The sequence below is a fragment of the Hyperolius riggenbachi genome, chromosome 10 (genome assembly GCF_040937935.1).
Source record: "Hyperolius riggenbachi isolate aHypRig1 chromosome 10, aHypRig1.pri, whole genome shotgun sequence".
Classification (NCBI taxonomy): domain Eukaryota; kingdom Metazoa; phylum Chordata; class Amphibia; order Anura; family Hyperoliidae; genus Hyperolius; species Hyperolius riggenbachi.
In genome coordinates, this window is record NC_090655.1 from 188,564,354 (window position 1) to 188,582,223 (window position 17,870).

Here is a 17,870-nt window from a genome sequence, read left to right on the forward strand (position 1 = left end):
CAGGAGAAGCCAAACAGGGGAACGCGTTGTATACGCGTTCCCCTGTTTGCTATAGATGCCGGCGACGATCGCACTAGAGGGACACATGCGCCCTCTAGTGGTGTTTCATGTAGCTACCACTCTGGTAGCTTTACATGAAACAAAAAAAAAAAATTTAAAAAAAAAGTTTTTTTTGCCAATTTGGCAAAAAAAATTAACCGCCAGGGAGGTTAATGTGCTTCTTCTTGAGCCACTCCTTTGTTGCCTTTGCTGTATGTTTTGGGTCATTGTCGTGCTGGAACACCCATCCACGACCCATTTTCAGTTTCCTGGCAGAGGGAAGGAGGTTGTCGTTCAGTATTTCACGATACATGGCTCCGTCCATTTTCCCGTTAATGCGATTTAGGCCCGGTTCACATTAGCGGTGGCTATCCGGAATCGCCGTGCCGGAGCCGCACCGCATGCGGAACGGACGAAACGGACGCACGGCATAGCAATGTAAGTCTATGCCACCGTTCACATGCGTCCGTTTCGTCCGGACCGGAGCGGATCCGGACTCCGGCGTCCGTTCCAACATGCGCTATTTTTTGGTCCGGCTCCTCCGGCAGCCGTATCCGGGGCGGAGCCGGACTGCACCATCCGGCCAATACAAATCAATGAGAGCCGGATAGCGCACAACACACTGGCTAAAAATCCGGATGTTCTACCCCACTTCCTATGAGGATTGTTGCGGCGATATTGGATCGGGGACACATGGGCAAGCATTTTGGAGTGGAGCAGCACGAGCTGGAGATGTTGGCAGCATGTTGGAGGTGGAGGTGAGTGCTAAACAGCGGAGGGCCTGATTCCACAGGTCCCCCTTCTGCTGACCTCCCAGACCCCAACATTTTTTTTTTTTTTTACGTAACTTTTGCCAAACGGATCCGGATCGCATCCTGATGAACACCTGATGCAACCTGACCGGATCCGGATCGGATCCGGATCAGAACCGTACGGTTCCGATCCGGATCCGGTCAGGTCATCCGGTCCGTTTGGCAGACAACCGCAAGTGTGAACGGGGCCTAAGTTGTCCTGTGCCCTTAGCAGAAAAACACCCCCAAAGCAAAATGTTTCCACCCCCATGCTTGACGGTGGGGACGGTGTTTTGGGGGTCATAGGCAGCATTTTTCTTCCTCCAAACACAGCGAGTTGAGTTAATGCCAAAGAGCTCTATTGGTCTCATCAGACCACAGCACCTTCTCCCAGTCACTCACAGAATCATTCAGGTGTTCATTGGCAAACTTCAGACGGGCCTGCACATGTGCCTTCTTGAGCAGGGGGACCTTGCGAGCCCTGCAGGATTTTAATCCATTGCGGTGTAATGTGTTTCCAATGGATTTCTTGGTGACTGTGGTCCCTGCTAATTTGAGGTCATTCACTAACTCCTCCCATGTAGTTCTAGGATGCTTTTTCACCTTTCTCAGAACCATTGACACCCCACGAGGTGAGATCTTGCGTGGAGCCCCAGAGCGAGGTCGATTGATGGTCATTTTGTGCTCCTTCCATTTTAGAACAATCGCACCAACAGTTGTCACCTTCTCTCCCAGCTTCTTGCTAATGGTTTTGTAGCCCATTCCAGCCTTGTGCAGGTCTACAATTTTGTCTCTGACATCCTTGGACAGCTCTTTGGTCATTCCCATGTTGGAGAGTTTGGAGTCTGCTTGATTGATTGATTCTGTGGACAGGTGTATTTTATACAGGTGACTAGTTAAGACAGGTGTCCTTAATGAGGGTGACTAATTGAGTAGAAGTGTCTAACCACTCTGTGGAAGCCAGAACTCTTAATGGTTGGTAGGGGTTCAAAAACTTATTTTACTCAATGAAATGCAAATCAGTTGCTATCTTTTATTTAAGGTTATTTTTTCTATTTTCCTTTTGATGTGCTATCTGCCACTGTTAAAATAAACCCACCATTGAAATTATACTGTTCTGAGACTTTTCATTTCTTTGTCATTGGACAAACTTACAAAATCAGTGAGGGGTCAAATAATACTATATACATATACACACACACACACACATATACACATATACACACACATATACACACACATATACACACACATATACACACACATATACACACACATATACACACACATATACACACACATATACATACACATATACATACACATATACATACACATATACATACACATATACATACACATATACATACACATATACATACACATATACATACACATATACATATATATATATTATACATACATATACATACATACATACATACATATATACACACACACATATATACACACACACACACACACACACACATATACATACACACCTATATATAAATAAACTTTCCCCGACAGGGAGTAAAGTGAAGCTGGAGCCCAGAGTGAAGTAGAGACAGTGGAGCCCGGGGGACTCAGGTAATGTATGCTGGGGGTGGTGGCAGCTCCACAGACTGTGAACCGGTTTCATAATGAAAATCGATTCAAAATCTGTTTTCAGTGTAGGCAGACAATAGATCCCTCTTTGATCAGATTCGATCACAGAGATCTATTTGCTGGTTGATCTGGTGGCATAATCGACCTGTGTATGGCTGCCTAAAGCCCAATCCACATGATACGATTTTTAGTATGATTCGATTACGATTCTATTTACAATCCGATTAAATCAGACATGTCCGATCGGGATTCGGTTCGATTTAAAGGGAATGTCCAAGCAAAATAAAAAAATGAGTTTCACTTACCTGGGGCTTCTACCAGCCCCATGCAGCCATCCTGTGCCCTCGTAGTCACTCACTGCTGCTCCAGTCCCCTGCTGGCAGCTTGCCAACCTCAGAGGTCGGCGGGACGAATTGCATACATTTTTACGCATTCCCGCTAGTCCAGGAACATTAACACATACATTTTTACGCGTTACTGGTTCAATGCGAAAATTTTTACGCATTGAACCAGTAATGCGTAAAAATGTATGTGTTAATGTTCCTGCACCAGTAATGCATAAAAATGTACGCAATGCGTCCCGCCGACCTCCGAGGTCGGCAAGCTGCCAGCAGGGGACTGGAGCAGCAGTGAGTGACTATGAGGGCACCGGATGGCTGCATGGGGCTGGTAGAAGCCCCAGGTAAGTGAAACTCATTTTTTTATTTTGCTTGGACATTCCCTTTAATTCGATTTGCCATTGCAAAACAATGGCAAATCGAATTGAATCGAATCCTGATCAGACATTTCGGATTTAATCAGATCGTAAATAGAATTGCAATCAAATCGTAGAAAGAACCGTATTGTGTAGATAGGGCTTTAAGATTTTCTGTAATTAGATTTTGTGTAAAGTACTCGTAGAGACTGGTCATTATCTCTGGTGCATTGTCTTCTGGTTATCTCCTGCTAAGTAGAACAATGCTTAATTGCTAGCCAGATAGATGGTTAGATAGATCATTTCCAACATCTGGCAGGTAAATCTTATTAGAAAATCTTACAGAAAATTGTATGGTGTGTACTAGGCATTATGGTGGGAATACATGGTGCGTTTATGCGCCGGTATCGAGCCAGCGGCTCAATGCCGGCTCGTCACCGATCATCCGCGCGGATCGATTTCCGCTCGTCCCCGCGGGCACTTCCTTATCTGCGCTTCGTTTCTTCCATTGTCCGCCCGCGGGGGTCGAGCGCGGTATCGACCTGCCGCGGTCATCGGACAGGTTGAATATTTTTAATCGACCCATCAGCGGCTCGATTGATAATATAAAACGAGCTGTGTATGCCCAGCATTAGATTATCTATTTAACTACTGCAGGATATGTTATACAACCACTGTACAGCAATATTGCAACCAGCAATACAGTCTGAAGTTGCCATATGTAAGCCGATTATGTAAACAAATACCACTTGTATGCACGCTGGATGATTCACAGCCGGGGCAGCTGGTCAGCACTGCCTCAGCTAAGAATCTAGCATGTACACCGTGGACTCCCAACCGTCCAAATGCCTCGCTGACAGATCTGGAATGCCAGATCATCTCAACTGAGGGCATAGTTCTCCTTCTTACCCCACGTGTCACATGCCACCTATCCTTACCACTCTACAGCATTCAGACCATCACCTGGGGGACCAAGTCCCGATCGCCATGGGCGACAATACAGAGGTGTGTGTGTGTGCGTGTGCGTGTGTGTGTGTGCCTATCATATACATCTTTCAATCTTTCATCTTGAATTATTTTGTTTCATGACTTAGGAAATCCATAAAGGCTAAACTAAACAAATAGCAAAATATACAGACAAAAGCCATTTTGCAATACTGAATACATAAGGGTTGAGAGCTTGGAACATATTATGCAGTTTTAAATAGATTAGACATTAGATTTAATTAAAAAAAATTGAAACCAGATGAAATCTACCAAGGAAGGCTCCCATCCGCAATTGATGTTTAGTCCTTCCCTCAATCATACATTGATCTTGAAAGCCTGTTCTTTAGGAAATAGAGGGGTATCCGGAGCATGTGCGGGAGGACGGAAGTACACGGCAATACCTATGTTTGCTAATACTAAGCAATATAAAGCTGGTAGTTATGGTGTAAAGAAGGTTATTAGTTCACATCTCTGTAGAGTTATGATTGAGTGGGGCAGTGTGGCAATAAATATTCAATACTGGGTAGATATCAATCACTTGTCACATTTCAATGGGTGTGCCTAACATTAAACACAAGGTTTTAAACTCATAGTATACTCACTCTCCTGTCTAAAACACCAATTGTGGAGGAATGAAATAAGGCAAAAATGGTGCAGTTCTCACTTTCACATTCCACTGGCTTGTCACTAAGGCCTCTTTTACACTATACGCTGAAAACGGATGCATTTTACAACTTTCCATAGCAGTGCATTGTGAAAAGGCTTTCAATTAAAACATGTAAAATGAGCTAAAAGGAAACATGGACATTACCTTGCACATCAGTTGTCATTTCAATTGTAACTGACAGCACCTGATATGGAGGAAAAGGGCTCTTCCCCAAATGCAACATACACCCAATAGAGCAGTAGCTGAATGCATTTGCCAATAGAGCTGATTTCTGCGACCCTGCTGCTAGGAGGGCTCTCATCTCTGTGGTTTCATACAAAAGAGCTGTCATGCAGACCCAGTTTCAACAAAGATCTAAATTGGGTTCACACTGGCAGTACATAAATTCTGTTTATTGTAAGCGGAACAGACCGAAACGGATAATGTAAAGCAATTGGATCCGTTTGCATCAGTCCGTTTGATCCATTTCGACAAGCAGAAAACAAGCATAGGTGGTACATGATTTCTGCAGATCAGCCGGACAAAGCAGATGATGTGGGAAGCCAACAAAATCAATGCTAGCCTACGAGAAAGGATGGCGTCTGTTCTCTCTAGGATGCTCGCCGTATACGTTTTGCCCATTTTACTCATCTGCCACAATCTTTGGCCACTGCTGCCACCATTGCTTGGTCCACGCACAGAAAAAAGGCCCGTATACAGATCCCAGAGCCCATCAGAAGCACCAGGGTACAAGTGGTTTGCACTAAACCAAAGGAAAACATTCCACCCCATGGAGGATTCTCAGTATTTCCATTGATCTTTTTCAAACCAATGGGAGCCTGATGCCTCTGATTCGGCTCTGGAATCTGTATACCAGCGTGCGTTTCTTTGGGGCAGAAGACCCGAGCAGTGGTTAAAAAACCCGAACGTGGGCAGCCAAGTGGGTAACTCAAAAGTCAGAATGGAAAAATCGGATGAAAAACTGATACCATTATAACAAACGGACCCGTTTAAATGGAAAAAGGTAGTTTTTACATGATCAGTTTTTCAACCGGTACAGTATGAACCCAGCCTAAAGATAATTTTCCACTGCAAATCGCAAATTAACTGCGATTCTATTGCACTTTTTTTCCCCAAAATTAAACCAGAAATTGATTTTTGTGTGCTCTGTATGGGATGTTTAATTTTCTTATTCTACATTTGCAAATTCGCAAAGTGCTGAAGTGAGCGTAGGTCTTTCCTGTAAAGACCAAAAGCTGAATTTCGCACCCATATCGCTTTGCCATACCTGCATGCAAGGCTTTGGGGATTTGGATGCATGCACCGTACAAACTACAGCATGCATTATTTTTTCCCTGCATTCGATGCGGGTGCAGCCTATTGATTTCATAAGGTTGCCACTATGGCGAGATCCAGGGTCACACTGATCAGTAGAGCGCTGTCCATGCTGTGTAGCAATCACTTTGCCTGCTTGCATGCTGATCACAGGAGAGCCAAGAGGCAAGCCGAAGAAGCGCTCGTCACCGACAGGCAGTCCCCGCCCACCTATGATTTGTGGCCGCCTTACGCAGGCTTGGTCACAGTGTGCCCCAATGCAAGGCAACATCAACGAAGTTAAGGAATGCAACAATGGGCTCAGAATGCCTGATCATTACGTGGCCTCAAAGGACCACAGGGGACACCTATACACATGATAGATTCCCATCTGAGGTGACCCCAAAATAGAACAGTCTAGTGTGTGTGCATGCAAGGGTGAGCAGGCATACAGTATACAATATTTTAAATAAAATTAACAAGGGCTATAATAATGTATTAACTAAAGTTTTCCTGGATTGACGTTTAATAATTTTATGGACTGAAAATTGATCAGGCAATTATTTGGAATATAGACATGACCATTAAAGGGTCAGGGCTTTAGGCAGACTGGTGTGAAAGCAAGGCTGCATTGCCTTTGCACTGCATCAGAAAGTACAAAGTTTGCAGCTTCGGAGGAGCAAATGATAATAGATCAAGACTCTACTATTACCCAACTTATTTTACAGTCAGTGTACGGAGGTAAGTGATCAATATGAGGTAGAGATTTTTCATGGGCCCATACACTGGTCGATTCATCGAGCCATCAATCGATCATATAGAATCCATCATATAGAATCGATCGATCAGAAATCGATTATTTCAAATTCCCAAATCGATCGATTTCAATCGATCTGGCAGGGTGGAAAATCTAGGTCGATCTGTTGAGATTGCTTATCATTTTGCATTGGCCCTAATGGAAATTTGATGGCAAAAAAATGCCATCAGATCGATTTTCAATAGATTTCAAACTGAAATCTATTGGAAATCTGTTCCTAGTAAAAAATGTTCCTAAATTCAATTCAATTCACTTTATTGTCATTGTGTAACACAACGAAATTACTTTTCATGACAACCCCACGGTGCATATAGGGAACATAGTGATAGTAACAAGGAAGAGAAGAAATTATACAAGTATGCCAGGTATTACAGATGTTTAAACAATTTGTACACAGTGTTAATGTACATCAGATAGATCAGAAATCTGATTATCTATCTGCTGCTAATCTAACCAGTGTATGGCCACCTTAAAGCTGGCCATACACTGGCCCGATTTGCCGCCGTTTCGACAGCAGATTAGATCACTGCCAATCGTTCGCGCTACACGCCGAATTTCGATCCATTTCGTCCGATCCCGTCGATTGCTCCGTGCGGAAAATTACCGTCGATCGCCCGCGGGTAGGAACCGCGTCGCTAGCGGCGTTCGAGTGCCCGACTACTGATGCAATAGAGCGGCAATACATTACCTGCTCCGCCGGCGCGACTACCCCGTCACCGCTGCTCCCTGTTCGCGCTGGTCTCCGACATGCTTCAGTTCCTCCTGCCCGGCAGGAAGTTTAAACAGTAGAGGGCGCTCTACTGTTTAAATTTCCTGCCGGGCAGGAAGAAGTAAAGCATGCCGGACCTGGAGACCAGAGCGGAGACGGAGCAGCGGTGACCTGGGGACTGGAGTCGCGCCGGCGGAGCAGGTAATGTATGCTGGCGGGGGGGGGGGGGGGGGGAGCGGCGGCAGCACCACCACCACAACAGATTGTGAATGGTTTCAGGCTGAAATCGCTTCACAATCTGTTTGCAGTAAAGGTAGCCATACGATCCTTCTCTGATCAGATTCGATCAGAGAGGGCTCTATCTGTTGGTCGAATCTGATGGCAAATCGACCAGTGTATGGCTACAAGTCTTTAAATTGCCAGAATTTAATCTTCCCTAAAACAGTAATTAAATTGGTAACAATGAAAAGAGAACAAGGTTTATCAAACCCACATCTGCACAAATAAATTATGTTCGTCTTAAGGTGGCCATACACTCGTTAGATTAGCAGCAGATAGATCATCAGATAGATATCTGATCTATCTGATGTGTTTAGGAATTTTTTTTTACTAGGAACAGATTTCCAATAGATTTTAGTATGAAATCTATTGAAAAATCGATCTGATGGCATTTGTTTGCCATCAGATATCCATTAGGTCCAACGCAAAATGATAAGTCATCTCAACAGATCCACCTAGATTTTCCATCATGTCAGATCGACTGAAAATCGCCCGCAAATCGATCGGCCGATAATCGGCTGAGTGTATGGGCCTCTTTAGAAGCGCCAAAAGACACATTAAAGGCCAGCACCACTGGGTATCAGGGATGTGTATCAAAAATAAAAGCATAAAAATGCTAAGTACCTCTACACTCTTATCTGTCTCCACTAGATGCAGCTTATAGAAAACTACTATTGGAAATAAGTCATATTCTGTGTGTTCACTAAAGGAACATTAGCAGAAGGCTGTAGAGTCAGCACTTCCAGCTGCTCCATCAACACAAAGAATCCATACTGTAAGAAAGAAAAAACATGCTCAAACATGGATGCTAGAATGAGAGGAACTAATCATTATTAATCTTTTGGATTTATATAGAACAATCATCTTCTATTGCGCTGTACAATAGACTATACAACTTCAACAGTTACATGGCAATGTGTTACAAACAAACAACAACTGAACAGGTCTGCGTTGCATCAAACATGAAGGAGGAAAATATGTAACCCTCATGTCAGCAACTCGAGTCCCTCAGAATGCTCATAACCGAATCCCTACCATAGTCAAAGTTTAGAAATTCCACATAAAGGGTTACAGTCCAATTGCGATTCATACTGTGAGAGATTTCACACAGTTTTAAAGTACACGTTTATGTCCTTTTAGACAGGGCTGTGGAGTCGGAGTCGTGGAGTCGGGCAATTTTGGGTGCCTGGAGTCGGAGTCGGGAAAAAATGCACCGACTCCGACTCCTAATGAATTTGTAACTGTAATTAAAATAGAAAATATGATAAAATGTTCTATTTCTCAGATAATAGTCATTAAAAATAATGTATATATACAGTATATATACAGTAATAGCTGTGCTTTGTCCACAAAAATGAAATAAACCAATCAAAATTAGTTACTTGTGCTGCTTCAATAAAGCAGTCCCCGTATTTTTAAGGTCAGATATACATATCTGATTGTGACTGTATATATGATGTGTACACAGGAATCTCTTATATATACTAAATAACATCTATGCTGTAAGAATAAAGCCTGATGTGTAGCCGTGTCACTAATAGAGATGGTCAACGAGATGGAAATAATTCCGCATTGATGCTGATTTATGCAAATGTATGCACTCCCTTAAAGAAAACCTGAACTGAAAATTAAAAGTCAAAATAAGCATACACAAGTCATACTTCCCTCCCGTGTAGTCTACTCGTCAATCTCTTTCTCTTCTCCCTCGTCCTGTTTGTTCACTGTGATCAATGGCATTTTCCGTCCTCCATTTTGAAAACGGCCATTACCCATAACAGCTTTCTGGTCAGCACACAGTTAAACTGTAACATCGCCCACTTGAGCCATAGGGAAACATGGACATTACCTGGTACATCAGTTTTCCACTCAGCTATAACTGACAGCAACTGATATTTTATTGACAGCAACTGATATATTTCAGATCTGACAAAATATTGTCAGAACTGGAAGGGATTATTGTCAGAAGAAAATGGTGAGCTTCTGAGAGGAACTGATGGCCAGGTAACTATGTAATGTTCATTTGAAGTTACCTCATGTGTTTATTTTAAATATTTTTACTCAGTACAGGTTCTCTTTTGCTGATGAAATCAAATAATTTGATATGTTATTAAAATTTGGTTTGGTGACTACAAATTAAAGGGTAACTGAGACGGATGAAAAGTAAAGTTTTATACATACCTGGGGCTTCCTCCAGCCCCCTTCAGGCTAATCAGTCCCTCGCTGTCCTCCACCACCCGGATCTTCTGCTATGAGTCCTGGTAATTCAGCTAGTCAGCGCTGTCCGGCCGCATGCCGCTCCCACAGCCAGGAACATTTTGCACCTGCGCAATAGTGCTGCACAGGTGTAGTATGCTCCTGGCAGCGGAGTGTGTGCATGCGCACTACGCCTGACTGGCTCAAGTACCTGGACTCATAGCAGAAGATCCAGGTGGTGGAGGAGGACAACGAGGGACTGATTATCCTGAAGGCGGCTGGAGGAAGCCCCAGGTATGTATAAAACTTTAATTTCATCTGTCTCAGGTTTACTTTGTTACACAGTAGTACTATACTCTACATATGCACTCCCCACAGAGCTGCAGGGAATGAACTGAGAATGCTGTGCACATTGAACACAGAGGTGTTGTTTGTTTACAATCTCCTCATTCCCCTGCAGAGTACCTGCACATCATTCTTACATGTACCCACAGTTACATTGCCTAGGGCCTGATAGATGTTCTTTGTTCCGGTTTGTACCTTTTACAAGTACTCTTACCAAGGACTAGTTTTAGTCTAAAAGGGAATAAATATAGTAGTCTACATATCCTTCTCACGTCAGTTGTCTTGTAAAATTCCTAAGCGTTGGCAGTTAAGAGACGAATTTCATGTTACATACTTTTAATCAACAAAATTGTAATATGCAAATTAGAGAAGCCGGAGTCGTGGAGTCGGAGGAATCCTAAACTGAGGAGTCGGAGTCGGTGGATTTTCGGACCGACTCCACAGCCCTGCTTTTAGAGCAACATATAGCAACATACTGTATAATGGACCACAATGTTCCTGCCACTAGGGTAGTGAGCCTTCCCCAGACTGGCAGGACATGCAGAGTGTCAGGAAGCTGTCACAGTTACCTGCGGCACTGCAATCCCGACATGTCTTCCGGGTCACGATCACATATGACATGATTAAGACCCAGAGGATGATATCAGAGTGACAGCGCCACTCAGTTATATAATCGTGGAAAGGTCGAGATTTGGCTATTGTAGCCACTGATGCAATCACTTTGAGATTGCGGTCAGGCCTTTTGCACACTTCATGCCATTTTGACACAATTGCACATGCGATACTCATTTGCAATCTTTAATCGATACTGCATGCTGCGTTTTTCTTTTTGTTTTGATAACATCCAGGGAAAATCGGAATCGCAAATCGTATTTGCAGTGTGCCTCAAACTGCTGCAAGCAGCATTTAATGATGGCGAAAAGCTTTTTTTAGCTGTAAGCAGCTCTTTCTCCTGGGCACAGGATTCACCAACCACATCCGAAGGTGACACAGAACTAACAGACAGAATTGGCAACACAGAATGGGGTGCGATTTAGGATGACTCATATATAGGCAGAGTGATAAATCTCTTAGAGCTAATCATCTCCTTCATCTACACTTGAAAAGCATTACATATTTTTTTCCTAAAAAAAAAAAAAAAAAAAAAAAAGGTCCAATCCCTGTACTTTTTGTAGAATATCAGCCCATCATAAAAACTGAATTGATAAACTGATAAAAACCAGTATTTATGCCCCATTATCAAAACTTTTTGCCATTACTGTACTTTGAAGTATCTACTTTCTCTGAAATTTGGTCATTCATGCGCTGCAAAAAAAGAGCAATATGCTGATGAAGCAGTGAATTATTCTTGAGTTGCCTTCGCTGTATAAGAAAGATATTTCACTATGATAGCAAAAGATCTGTCCTAACCAAAGCATGACCAGTTGGTAGGAATTAGGGGTGTGTTAATACACTGAGATGTGTAACCAAGGCACCAATGTAGTATAAAAATGTGAAGAAAAAAAAGAGTTTAAAAAAAAAAAAAAAAAAAAAAAAAAAAAAAAAAAGGAGGCAGCGGTGGACTTACCTCCTCCAAGCAGACACCACAAATTATTGGTTTATAGTAAATAATTTATTCACAATTGCAACGCATTTTGCAGGTTTGATCCATCTTCATCAGGTAATAGAACTGAGCAGACACACAATCAGTTATTCACTGAATATCTTTATTCAAATAGCCTCCCAAATAATAGCAACTTTTTTCACAGGCAACATCCAGCAGTATATGGAGCTTATAAAGATCCAGCCAGGTATAAGCACCTCTGGGCGCTCCATTCTATTGCCTGATGAAGCAGGATTAACCCTTCAAAATGCATTGCATTTGTTGGGTATTGTGAATAAATTGTTATTTACTATAAACCAACAATTTATGGTGTCTGCTTGGGGGAGATAAGTCCACCACTGCCTCCTTTTTTAAACGTTTTGTTACACCTCTGTTACACATCTCAGTGCATTTCCTAGTTCACCCTTGGTGGAGAGGTGTTTCACTTATTTTTCACATTTTTTCTACAGAGCGCAGTCTTAAACCCGAGTGGGGTCGGGTCTAATCTTCCCCACCTGCCATTACAGTGGCTGCCTCTGCGGTAACCCTGCTTTGTGAGTATATCTATATTGTTACTACCTTTATCCTGGTATCACAAACTTACTATACTATATTGTATTGTATTGTATTGTATTGTAGTCCCTCTTCTTTTTGTTTCTAGGAGAGTGTCAAGTATCTATTGTGACCGCACACTGAGCAACTATTCACTACCCCACTAACCTCTTGGCGACAACGTCACATCAATGGGCGTGCATGCAGTGCTAGCCCCAGGACCACCTAACGCCGATTGGCGTAAAGTCCTTGAGGCGGAGCTTGCAGGGGGATCATGCGAGCGCATCCCCGCTTCAATGACGGAGCACATCCATCAGCCTCCCAGCATCGATCGCCACTAGGAGACTGTTAAACGGCGCAACTGCCGTCTAATGACAGTGTACAGTGCTGCGATCTAAGGCAGTGCTGTACTGGGGACAGCTGTGTGACACGGCTGTCTCCCTGGGGAAGACAGAAGTGATCGGCTGTTAAAGTTTGAAGCCTATGACAACTGACCACAGGGATCGGCTGGCGGGGGGGGGGGGGGGGTCTGGTCCTAGGAGGGGGGGCAGGGGAGGGGTAACATTTATTAGGAAAAAAAAATATTTGGCAAAAAAATAAAAAACAAACATTGGGGTAGCGATCAGACCCCACCATCTGTTGATGGGGAGTGAGTGTGGGGGGGGGGGAAATCACTTGTGTGCTGAGTTGTGCGGCCCTGCAGCGAAGCCTTAAATCTGCAGTGGCCTATTTAGGGAACAATGGTCAGGTCTTGAGAGGGGGGGGGGGGGGGGAACGTCGGGGGTAACACTGTGGTCCTCAAGTGGTTAAAGCACAGCCAAAATATGTAAACAGGGCTTTTAAAGTGAAGCTACACTTTCATGTCAGTGCTCCTCAATACTTTTTCTAAATTATGGTTAATGAAAAAGTACCTTGTAGCAAGCTGTGAATTTACAAAGCTGACAAACTGAAATTGCACTTACATGACAGCCTGGAATCTGTACTCTTTGTGGAGTATGGACTGAAACCTCCCACTTTATTGTTTGAGTAATTAACTGCACATAGTAGGTGCTTGTTACCCATTTGGCCGTTCACATCAGTTGTCCTTTAAAGTATTCAAAATCAGTTGGCCCTCTTACAACATGGAAGTGGTAAAATTAGCAAGATTGGATGTGTGTACCAGGCTGATACTTGAGAAGTCGTCACAGCAATACAATTTGAATAATTCTGACCTTTGCTTGGTATATCATTTTTTTAAAGTCCACTTTATTAAGAAAATAATATTTTGAGGTAATTTGGCCCATGTATTTAAAGGGACACTTAAGCCAGGAATAAAAAAATATATATATAAGTTTTACTTGCCTGGGGCTTCTACCAGCCCCCTGCAGCCGTCCTGTGCCCTTGCAGTCACTCATGGAGCCTCCAGTCCCCCGCCGCCAACTAATTTCGTTTTCGCTGACAGGGAGTCGACTGGCTTTCTTCGCCTGCGCAGGCCTGGCCACGCGTAGCCTTCGTGTTCTCGTCCTCAATAGCGTCCTGCAAAGGCACAGGGCGCTACTGTGGACGGGATCGCAAAGAAAAATACACATGGCCAGGCCTGTCAGCAAACACGAAACTAGCTGGCGGTGGGGGACTGGAGGCTCCATAAGTGACTGCGAGGGCACGGGGCGGCTGGTAGAAGCCCCAGGAAAGTATAAGTGATATTTTATTCCTGGCATAAGTGTCCCTTAAGGCTACTTGCACACTAAGACGTTGCGTTAGGTGCTACGTTAAGGTCGCATAATGTGCACCTAAGGCAACGTATGGTGGTGCGGGAGAGGACGGTATAGTGAGCCGCGTTAGGTGGCTCTATCCGTATAAGGTCTCCCAGAGTGGCGCTGATTGGCCAGCGGGACCACGTCATGCGGAGCGAGACACTCCGCATCACGTGGTCCCGCCGGCCAATCAGCAGCCGCCAGTGCAGTGAATACTAAGTAGCCATGTGCGCGGCTACTGTAGCTGCATCTCCCCGCCTCTTCTCTGCCCCCCACTGAGCATGTGCAAACAGTCTAACGCGGCTATAGCCGCTCTAACGCCGTAGCATGCTGCACTTTCGGCAGAACGTGCAGCGTTACATGTAACGCAACGTTGGCTGTGTGAACAGCCCACTTGTGTTACATTGCTGTGCGTTGGGGGAGCGTTACAGGCGCACTAAGGTGTGCCTGTAACGTCTTAGTGTGTAAGCAGCCTTAAACAATACATGACCCAGATTTTAAGTATTCAAAGCACACAGTAAAGACAGCTCTCCAAATGACAAGCTGTTGGATGATCATACCAATTACTATTACCACAATGACATCATTTCTAGATGGTAGGTTTACAAAATCATAACAATCCATTCAAGGAATAAAAATAGAACACATGACAGTGTAACGCACTGTCAGATGTTCTATTTGGAGTTCTAGCAAACAATATGCAATTACAAAATTAAAATTAGATGAAATGAAGCCGATAGAAAAACAAATTAGTCGTCCATAAACATTTTACCAGAGAATCACCAGCCAAAACTCTTTTTTTGTTTGTTTGTTTGGGTTTTGTTTTTGTAATCTGACTCTTCATAAAATTATGGAGAAGAGCTTTTCTCATTTCTATTTGTGTGCATGAATGGGAGAGGAAGTAAATTAAGGCTACTTACACAGCAAGACGTTGCGTTTTAGGGGATGTTATGGTCGCATAACGTGCCCATAACGCAACGCATGGTGGTGCAGGAGAGGACGGTAGAGTGAGCCGCGTTAGGCGGCTCTGTCCGTATAAGGTCTCCCAGAGTGGCGCTGATTGGCCGGCGGGACCACGTGATGCTGAGCGAGACACTCCCCATCACGTGGTCCCGCCGGCCTATCAGCGGCCGCTAGTGCAGTGCATATTTAGTAGCCATGTGCGCGGCTACTGTAGCGGCATCTCCCCGCCTCCTCTCCGCCCCCCACTGAGCATGTGTAAACAGTCTAACGCGGCTATAGCCGCTCTAACGCCGTAGCATGCTGCACTTTCGGCAGAACGTGCAGCGTTACATGTAACGCAACGTTGGCTGTGTGCACAGCCCACTTGTGTTACATTGCTGTGCGTTGGGGGGAGCGTTACAGGCTGAACTAACGTGCGCCTGTAACGTCCCTGTGTGGAAGCAGCCTTAGTGTTCCTTCAAAAATGGGCAGAAACCACTAAGCGGACCGTTTCTTGATCATCTGGAGTAATCCTACAGACTGTTTTGGGGGTTTTTTTTCCTCCGATACTTTATGCATACGGTAGTACTTTTATTGTATTTTGATACTGACCTGGTGATGAGCCTCTGTTACCTAGATATTTCATGACTTTTTACTTACTTGGAGTATTGCAAAATGTTGAAAAAAAATGTTTCAATAAAACTAGGTTACAAAAAGTACATGGGCAGAAACATGAATGGTGCTCTGACATCCGCACACATATGAAAGTTGTTAATTCTGGTTTATGTCCGTGTTAAGATTATTTTCCCCTCTTGCCCTCTGTGACATCCATGAAGGCAACAGAAAGCAAGCATTCTCCTCACTGTGGACCCAGGCAGGAAAATATTCTGGCAGGGGTTTTAGCACATACCTGCTCTTTCCAAACCCTTAGGGCCCATTCACACTTACAATCGCAGAACGCCGGCGATTACCGCCGGCGTTCTGCGGGAGTGATTTTCCCGCGATTAGCGCGGAAAAATCACTGGACACTGCGGCGGTTTTGGAGCGATCGCGATTAGCGTGCTATGCACGCTAATCACGATCGCAAATCGCGGAACGCTCATCGCCGGCAAACCGCTGCATGCAACGCGGTTGCGGTTATCGCTAACCGCAACCGCGGCAGTGAGAACACGGCCACTAGCTACAATGTGTAGCGGTTCTTGCAGAACCGCTAGCGGTTTGCCGCGAGCGGGAATCGTGCGATTCCCGCTCAGGTGTGAATGGGCCCTAAGGCCTGGAACCCACCAGCAGCGCTTTTTTTAAGCCTTTTCTGAGAGGTTGTGATTTGAAAAGCTCTTGCTAATGTAATGCTATGGGTGTGATCCCACTTGAGGCATGCGATGTAAATAAAAATCCCCTATAGCATTGTATTAGTTGCACAAATTACTGGCAGCTAATTGCCCAATCCTAAGAGTGCTTTCCCACCAACACGTTACTGTACATTGTGTTGTATTGGACAGTGTTCAAAGAACACTTGAAGTGAGGTATATGGAGGCTACGATATTTATTTCCTTTTCAACAATCTACATTGCCTGGCTGCCCTGCTGATCCTCTGCCTCGAATAAAAGTACTCATAGACTCTGAACAGCATGCAGATCAATGTTTGACTGAAGTTTTCCTGTATTTTTTTGGACACTTATTTCAGGTGGGTGATTCTGACACTACTGCTGCACAAACGATCAGCAGGATGCCAGGCAATCATTACTGTTTAAAAAGGTAATAAATGTGGCAGCCTCCACGTCCCTTTCAGTTCAGGGCCCATATGCAATTCACTTTCTCTTGCGTTTTCTCCTTGGTGTTAGTTTCACAACTTGTTAAAAAAATGCCTTTTAAGCCACCAGCAATACAATACAATAACATTTCTAGCATTTCTAGCAAGAAAAAACTCAAAATAAATTTGATAATAACGGGTACTTTTTCAATTGTGCAATGCTTAAAATTTATTTTAAACAGAATATGAGAATTATCTCCTAAGAGATACGGTAACTCTGGTGAAAAAAAGAATTGCATATGGGCCCAGGGCCCATATGCAATTACTTTTTTCACCTGAGGTATCTCCAAGGAGATCATTTTCATCTTTTTTTTTTTCTTTAAACTAAATTTTAGTAGCATTTTACAATTGAAACAGTACCCAAGGGTTGGTGAAAAAGTACTATAAAATTTATTTCGAGTATTTTCTTGCTTGCTGGTGGTAAGCCACCAGCAAGCAAGAAAATACTCGAAATACATCACCAAGGAGAAAACGCAGGAGAAAAAGTGAATTGCATATGGGCCCAGGGGTCATATGCAATTCACTTTTTCACCTGAGTTTTCTCCAAGGTGATATTTTCAAATTTGTCAATCAAATGTCTTTTAAACCATCAGCAGGCAAAAAAAAATACTCAAAATAATTTTGATGGTACATTTTCAGCTCCTTTTTGGTACTTTTTCAATTGCAGAGTGCTGAAAAATTATTTTAAATAGAAGATGAAAAATTATCTCCTAGGAGAAAACACAGGTGAAAAAGTGAATTGCATATGGGCCCTGGGGCCATATGCAATTCACTGTTTCACCTGAGTTTTCTCCTAGGAGATAATTTTTCATTTCCTCTTTAAAAT

The 17,870-nt window shown here is 43.6% G+C and overlaps 1 protein-coding gene across 2 annotated transcripts in view; it reads right to left on the reverse strand.

The window, feature by feature from the left end:
- Positions 1 to 17,870, reverse strand: part of DLG5 (discs large MAGUK scaffold protein 5) — a 176,044-nt gene that overhangs the window by 147,478 nt on the left and 10,696 nt on the right. Inside the window, exon 1 of one of the 2 annotated variants that reach the window (XM_068255434.1) lies at positions 12,728 to 12,859. The exons of the other annotated variant lie outside the window; for it this stretch is intronic. Coding sequence (XP_068111535.1) covers positions 12,728 to 12,845 — 118 coding nt within the window. The 5' untranslated portion in view covers positions 12,846 to 12,859. Of the gene's footprint in view, positions 1 to 12,727; positions 12,860 to 17,870 lie in introns of those variants that run through there. 2 annotated transcript variants of the gene reach the window in all.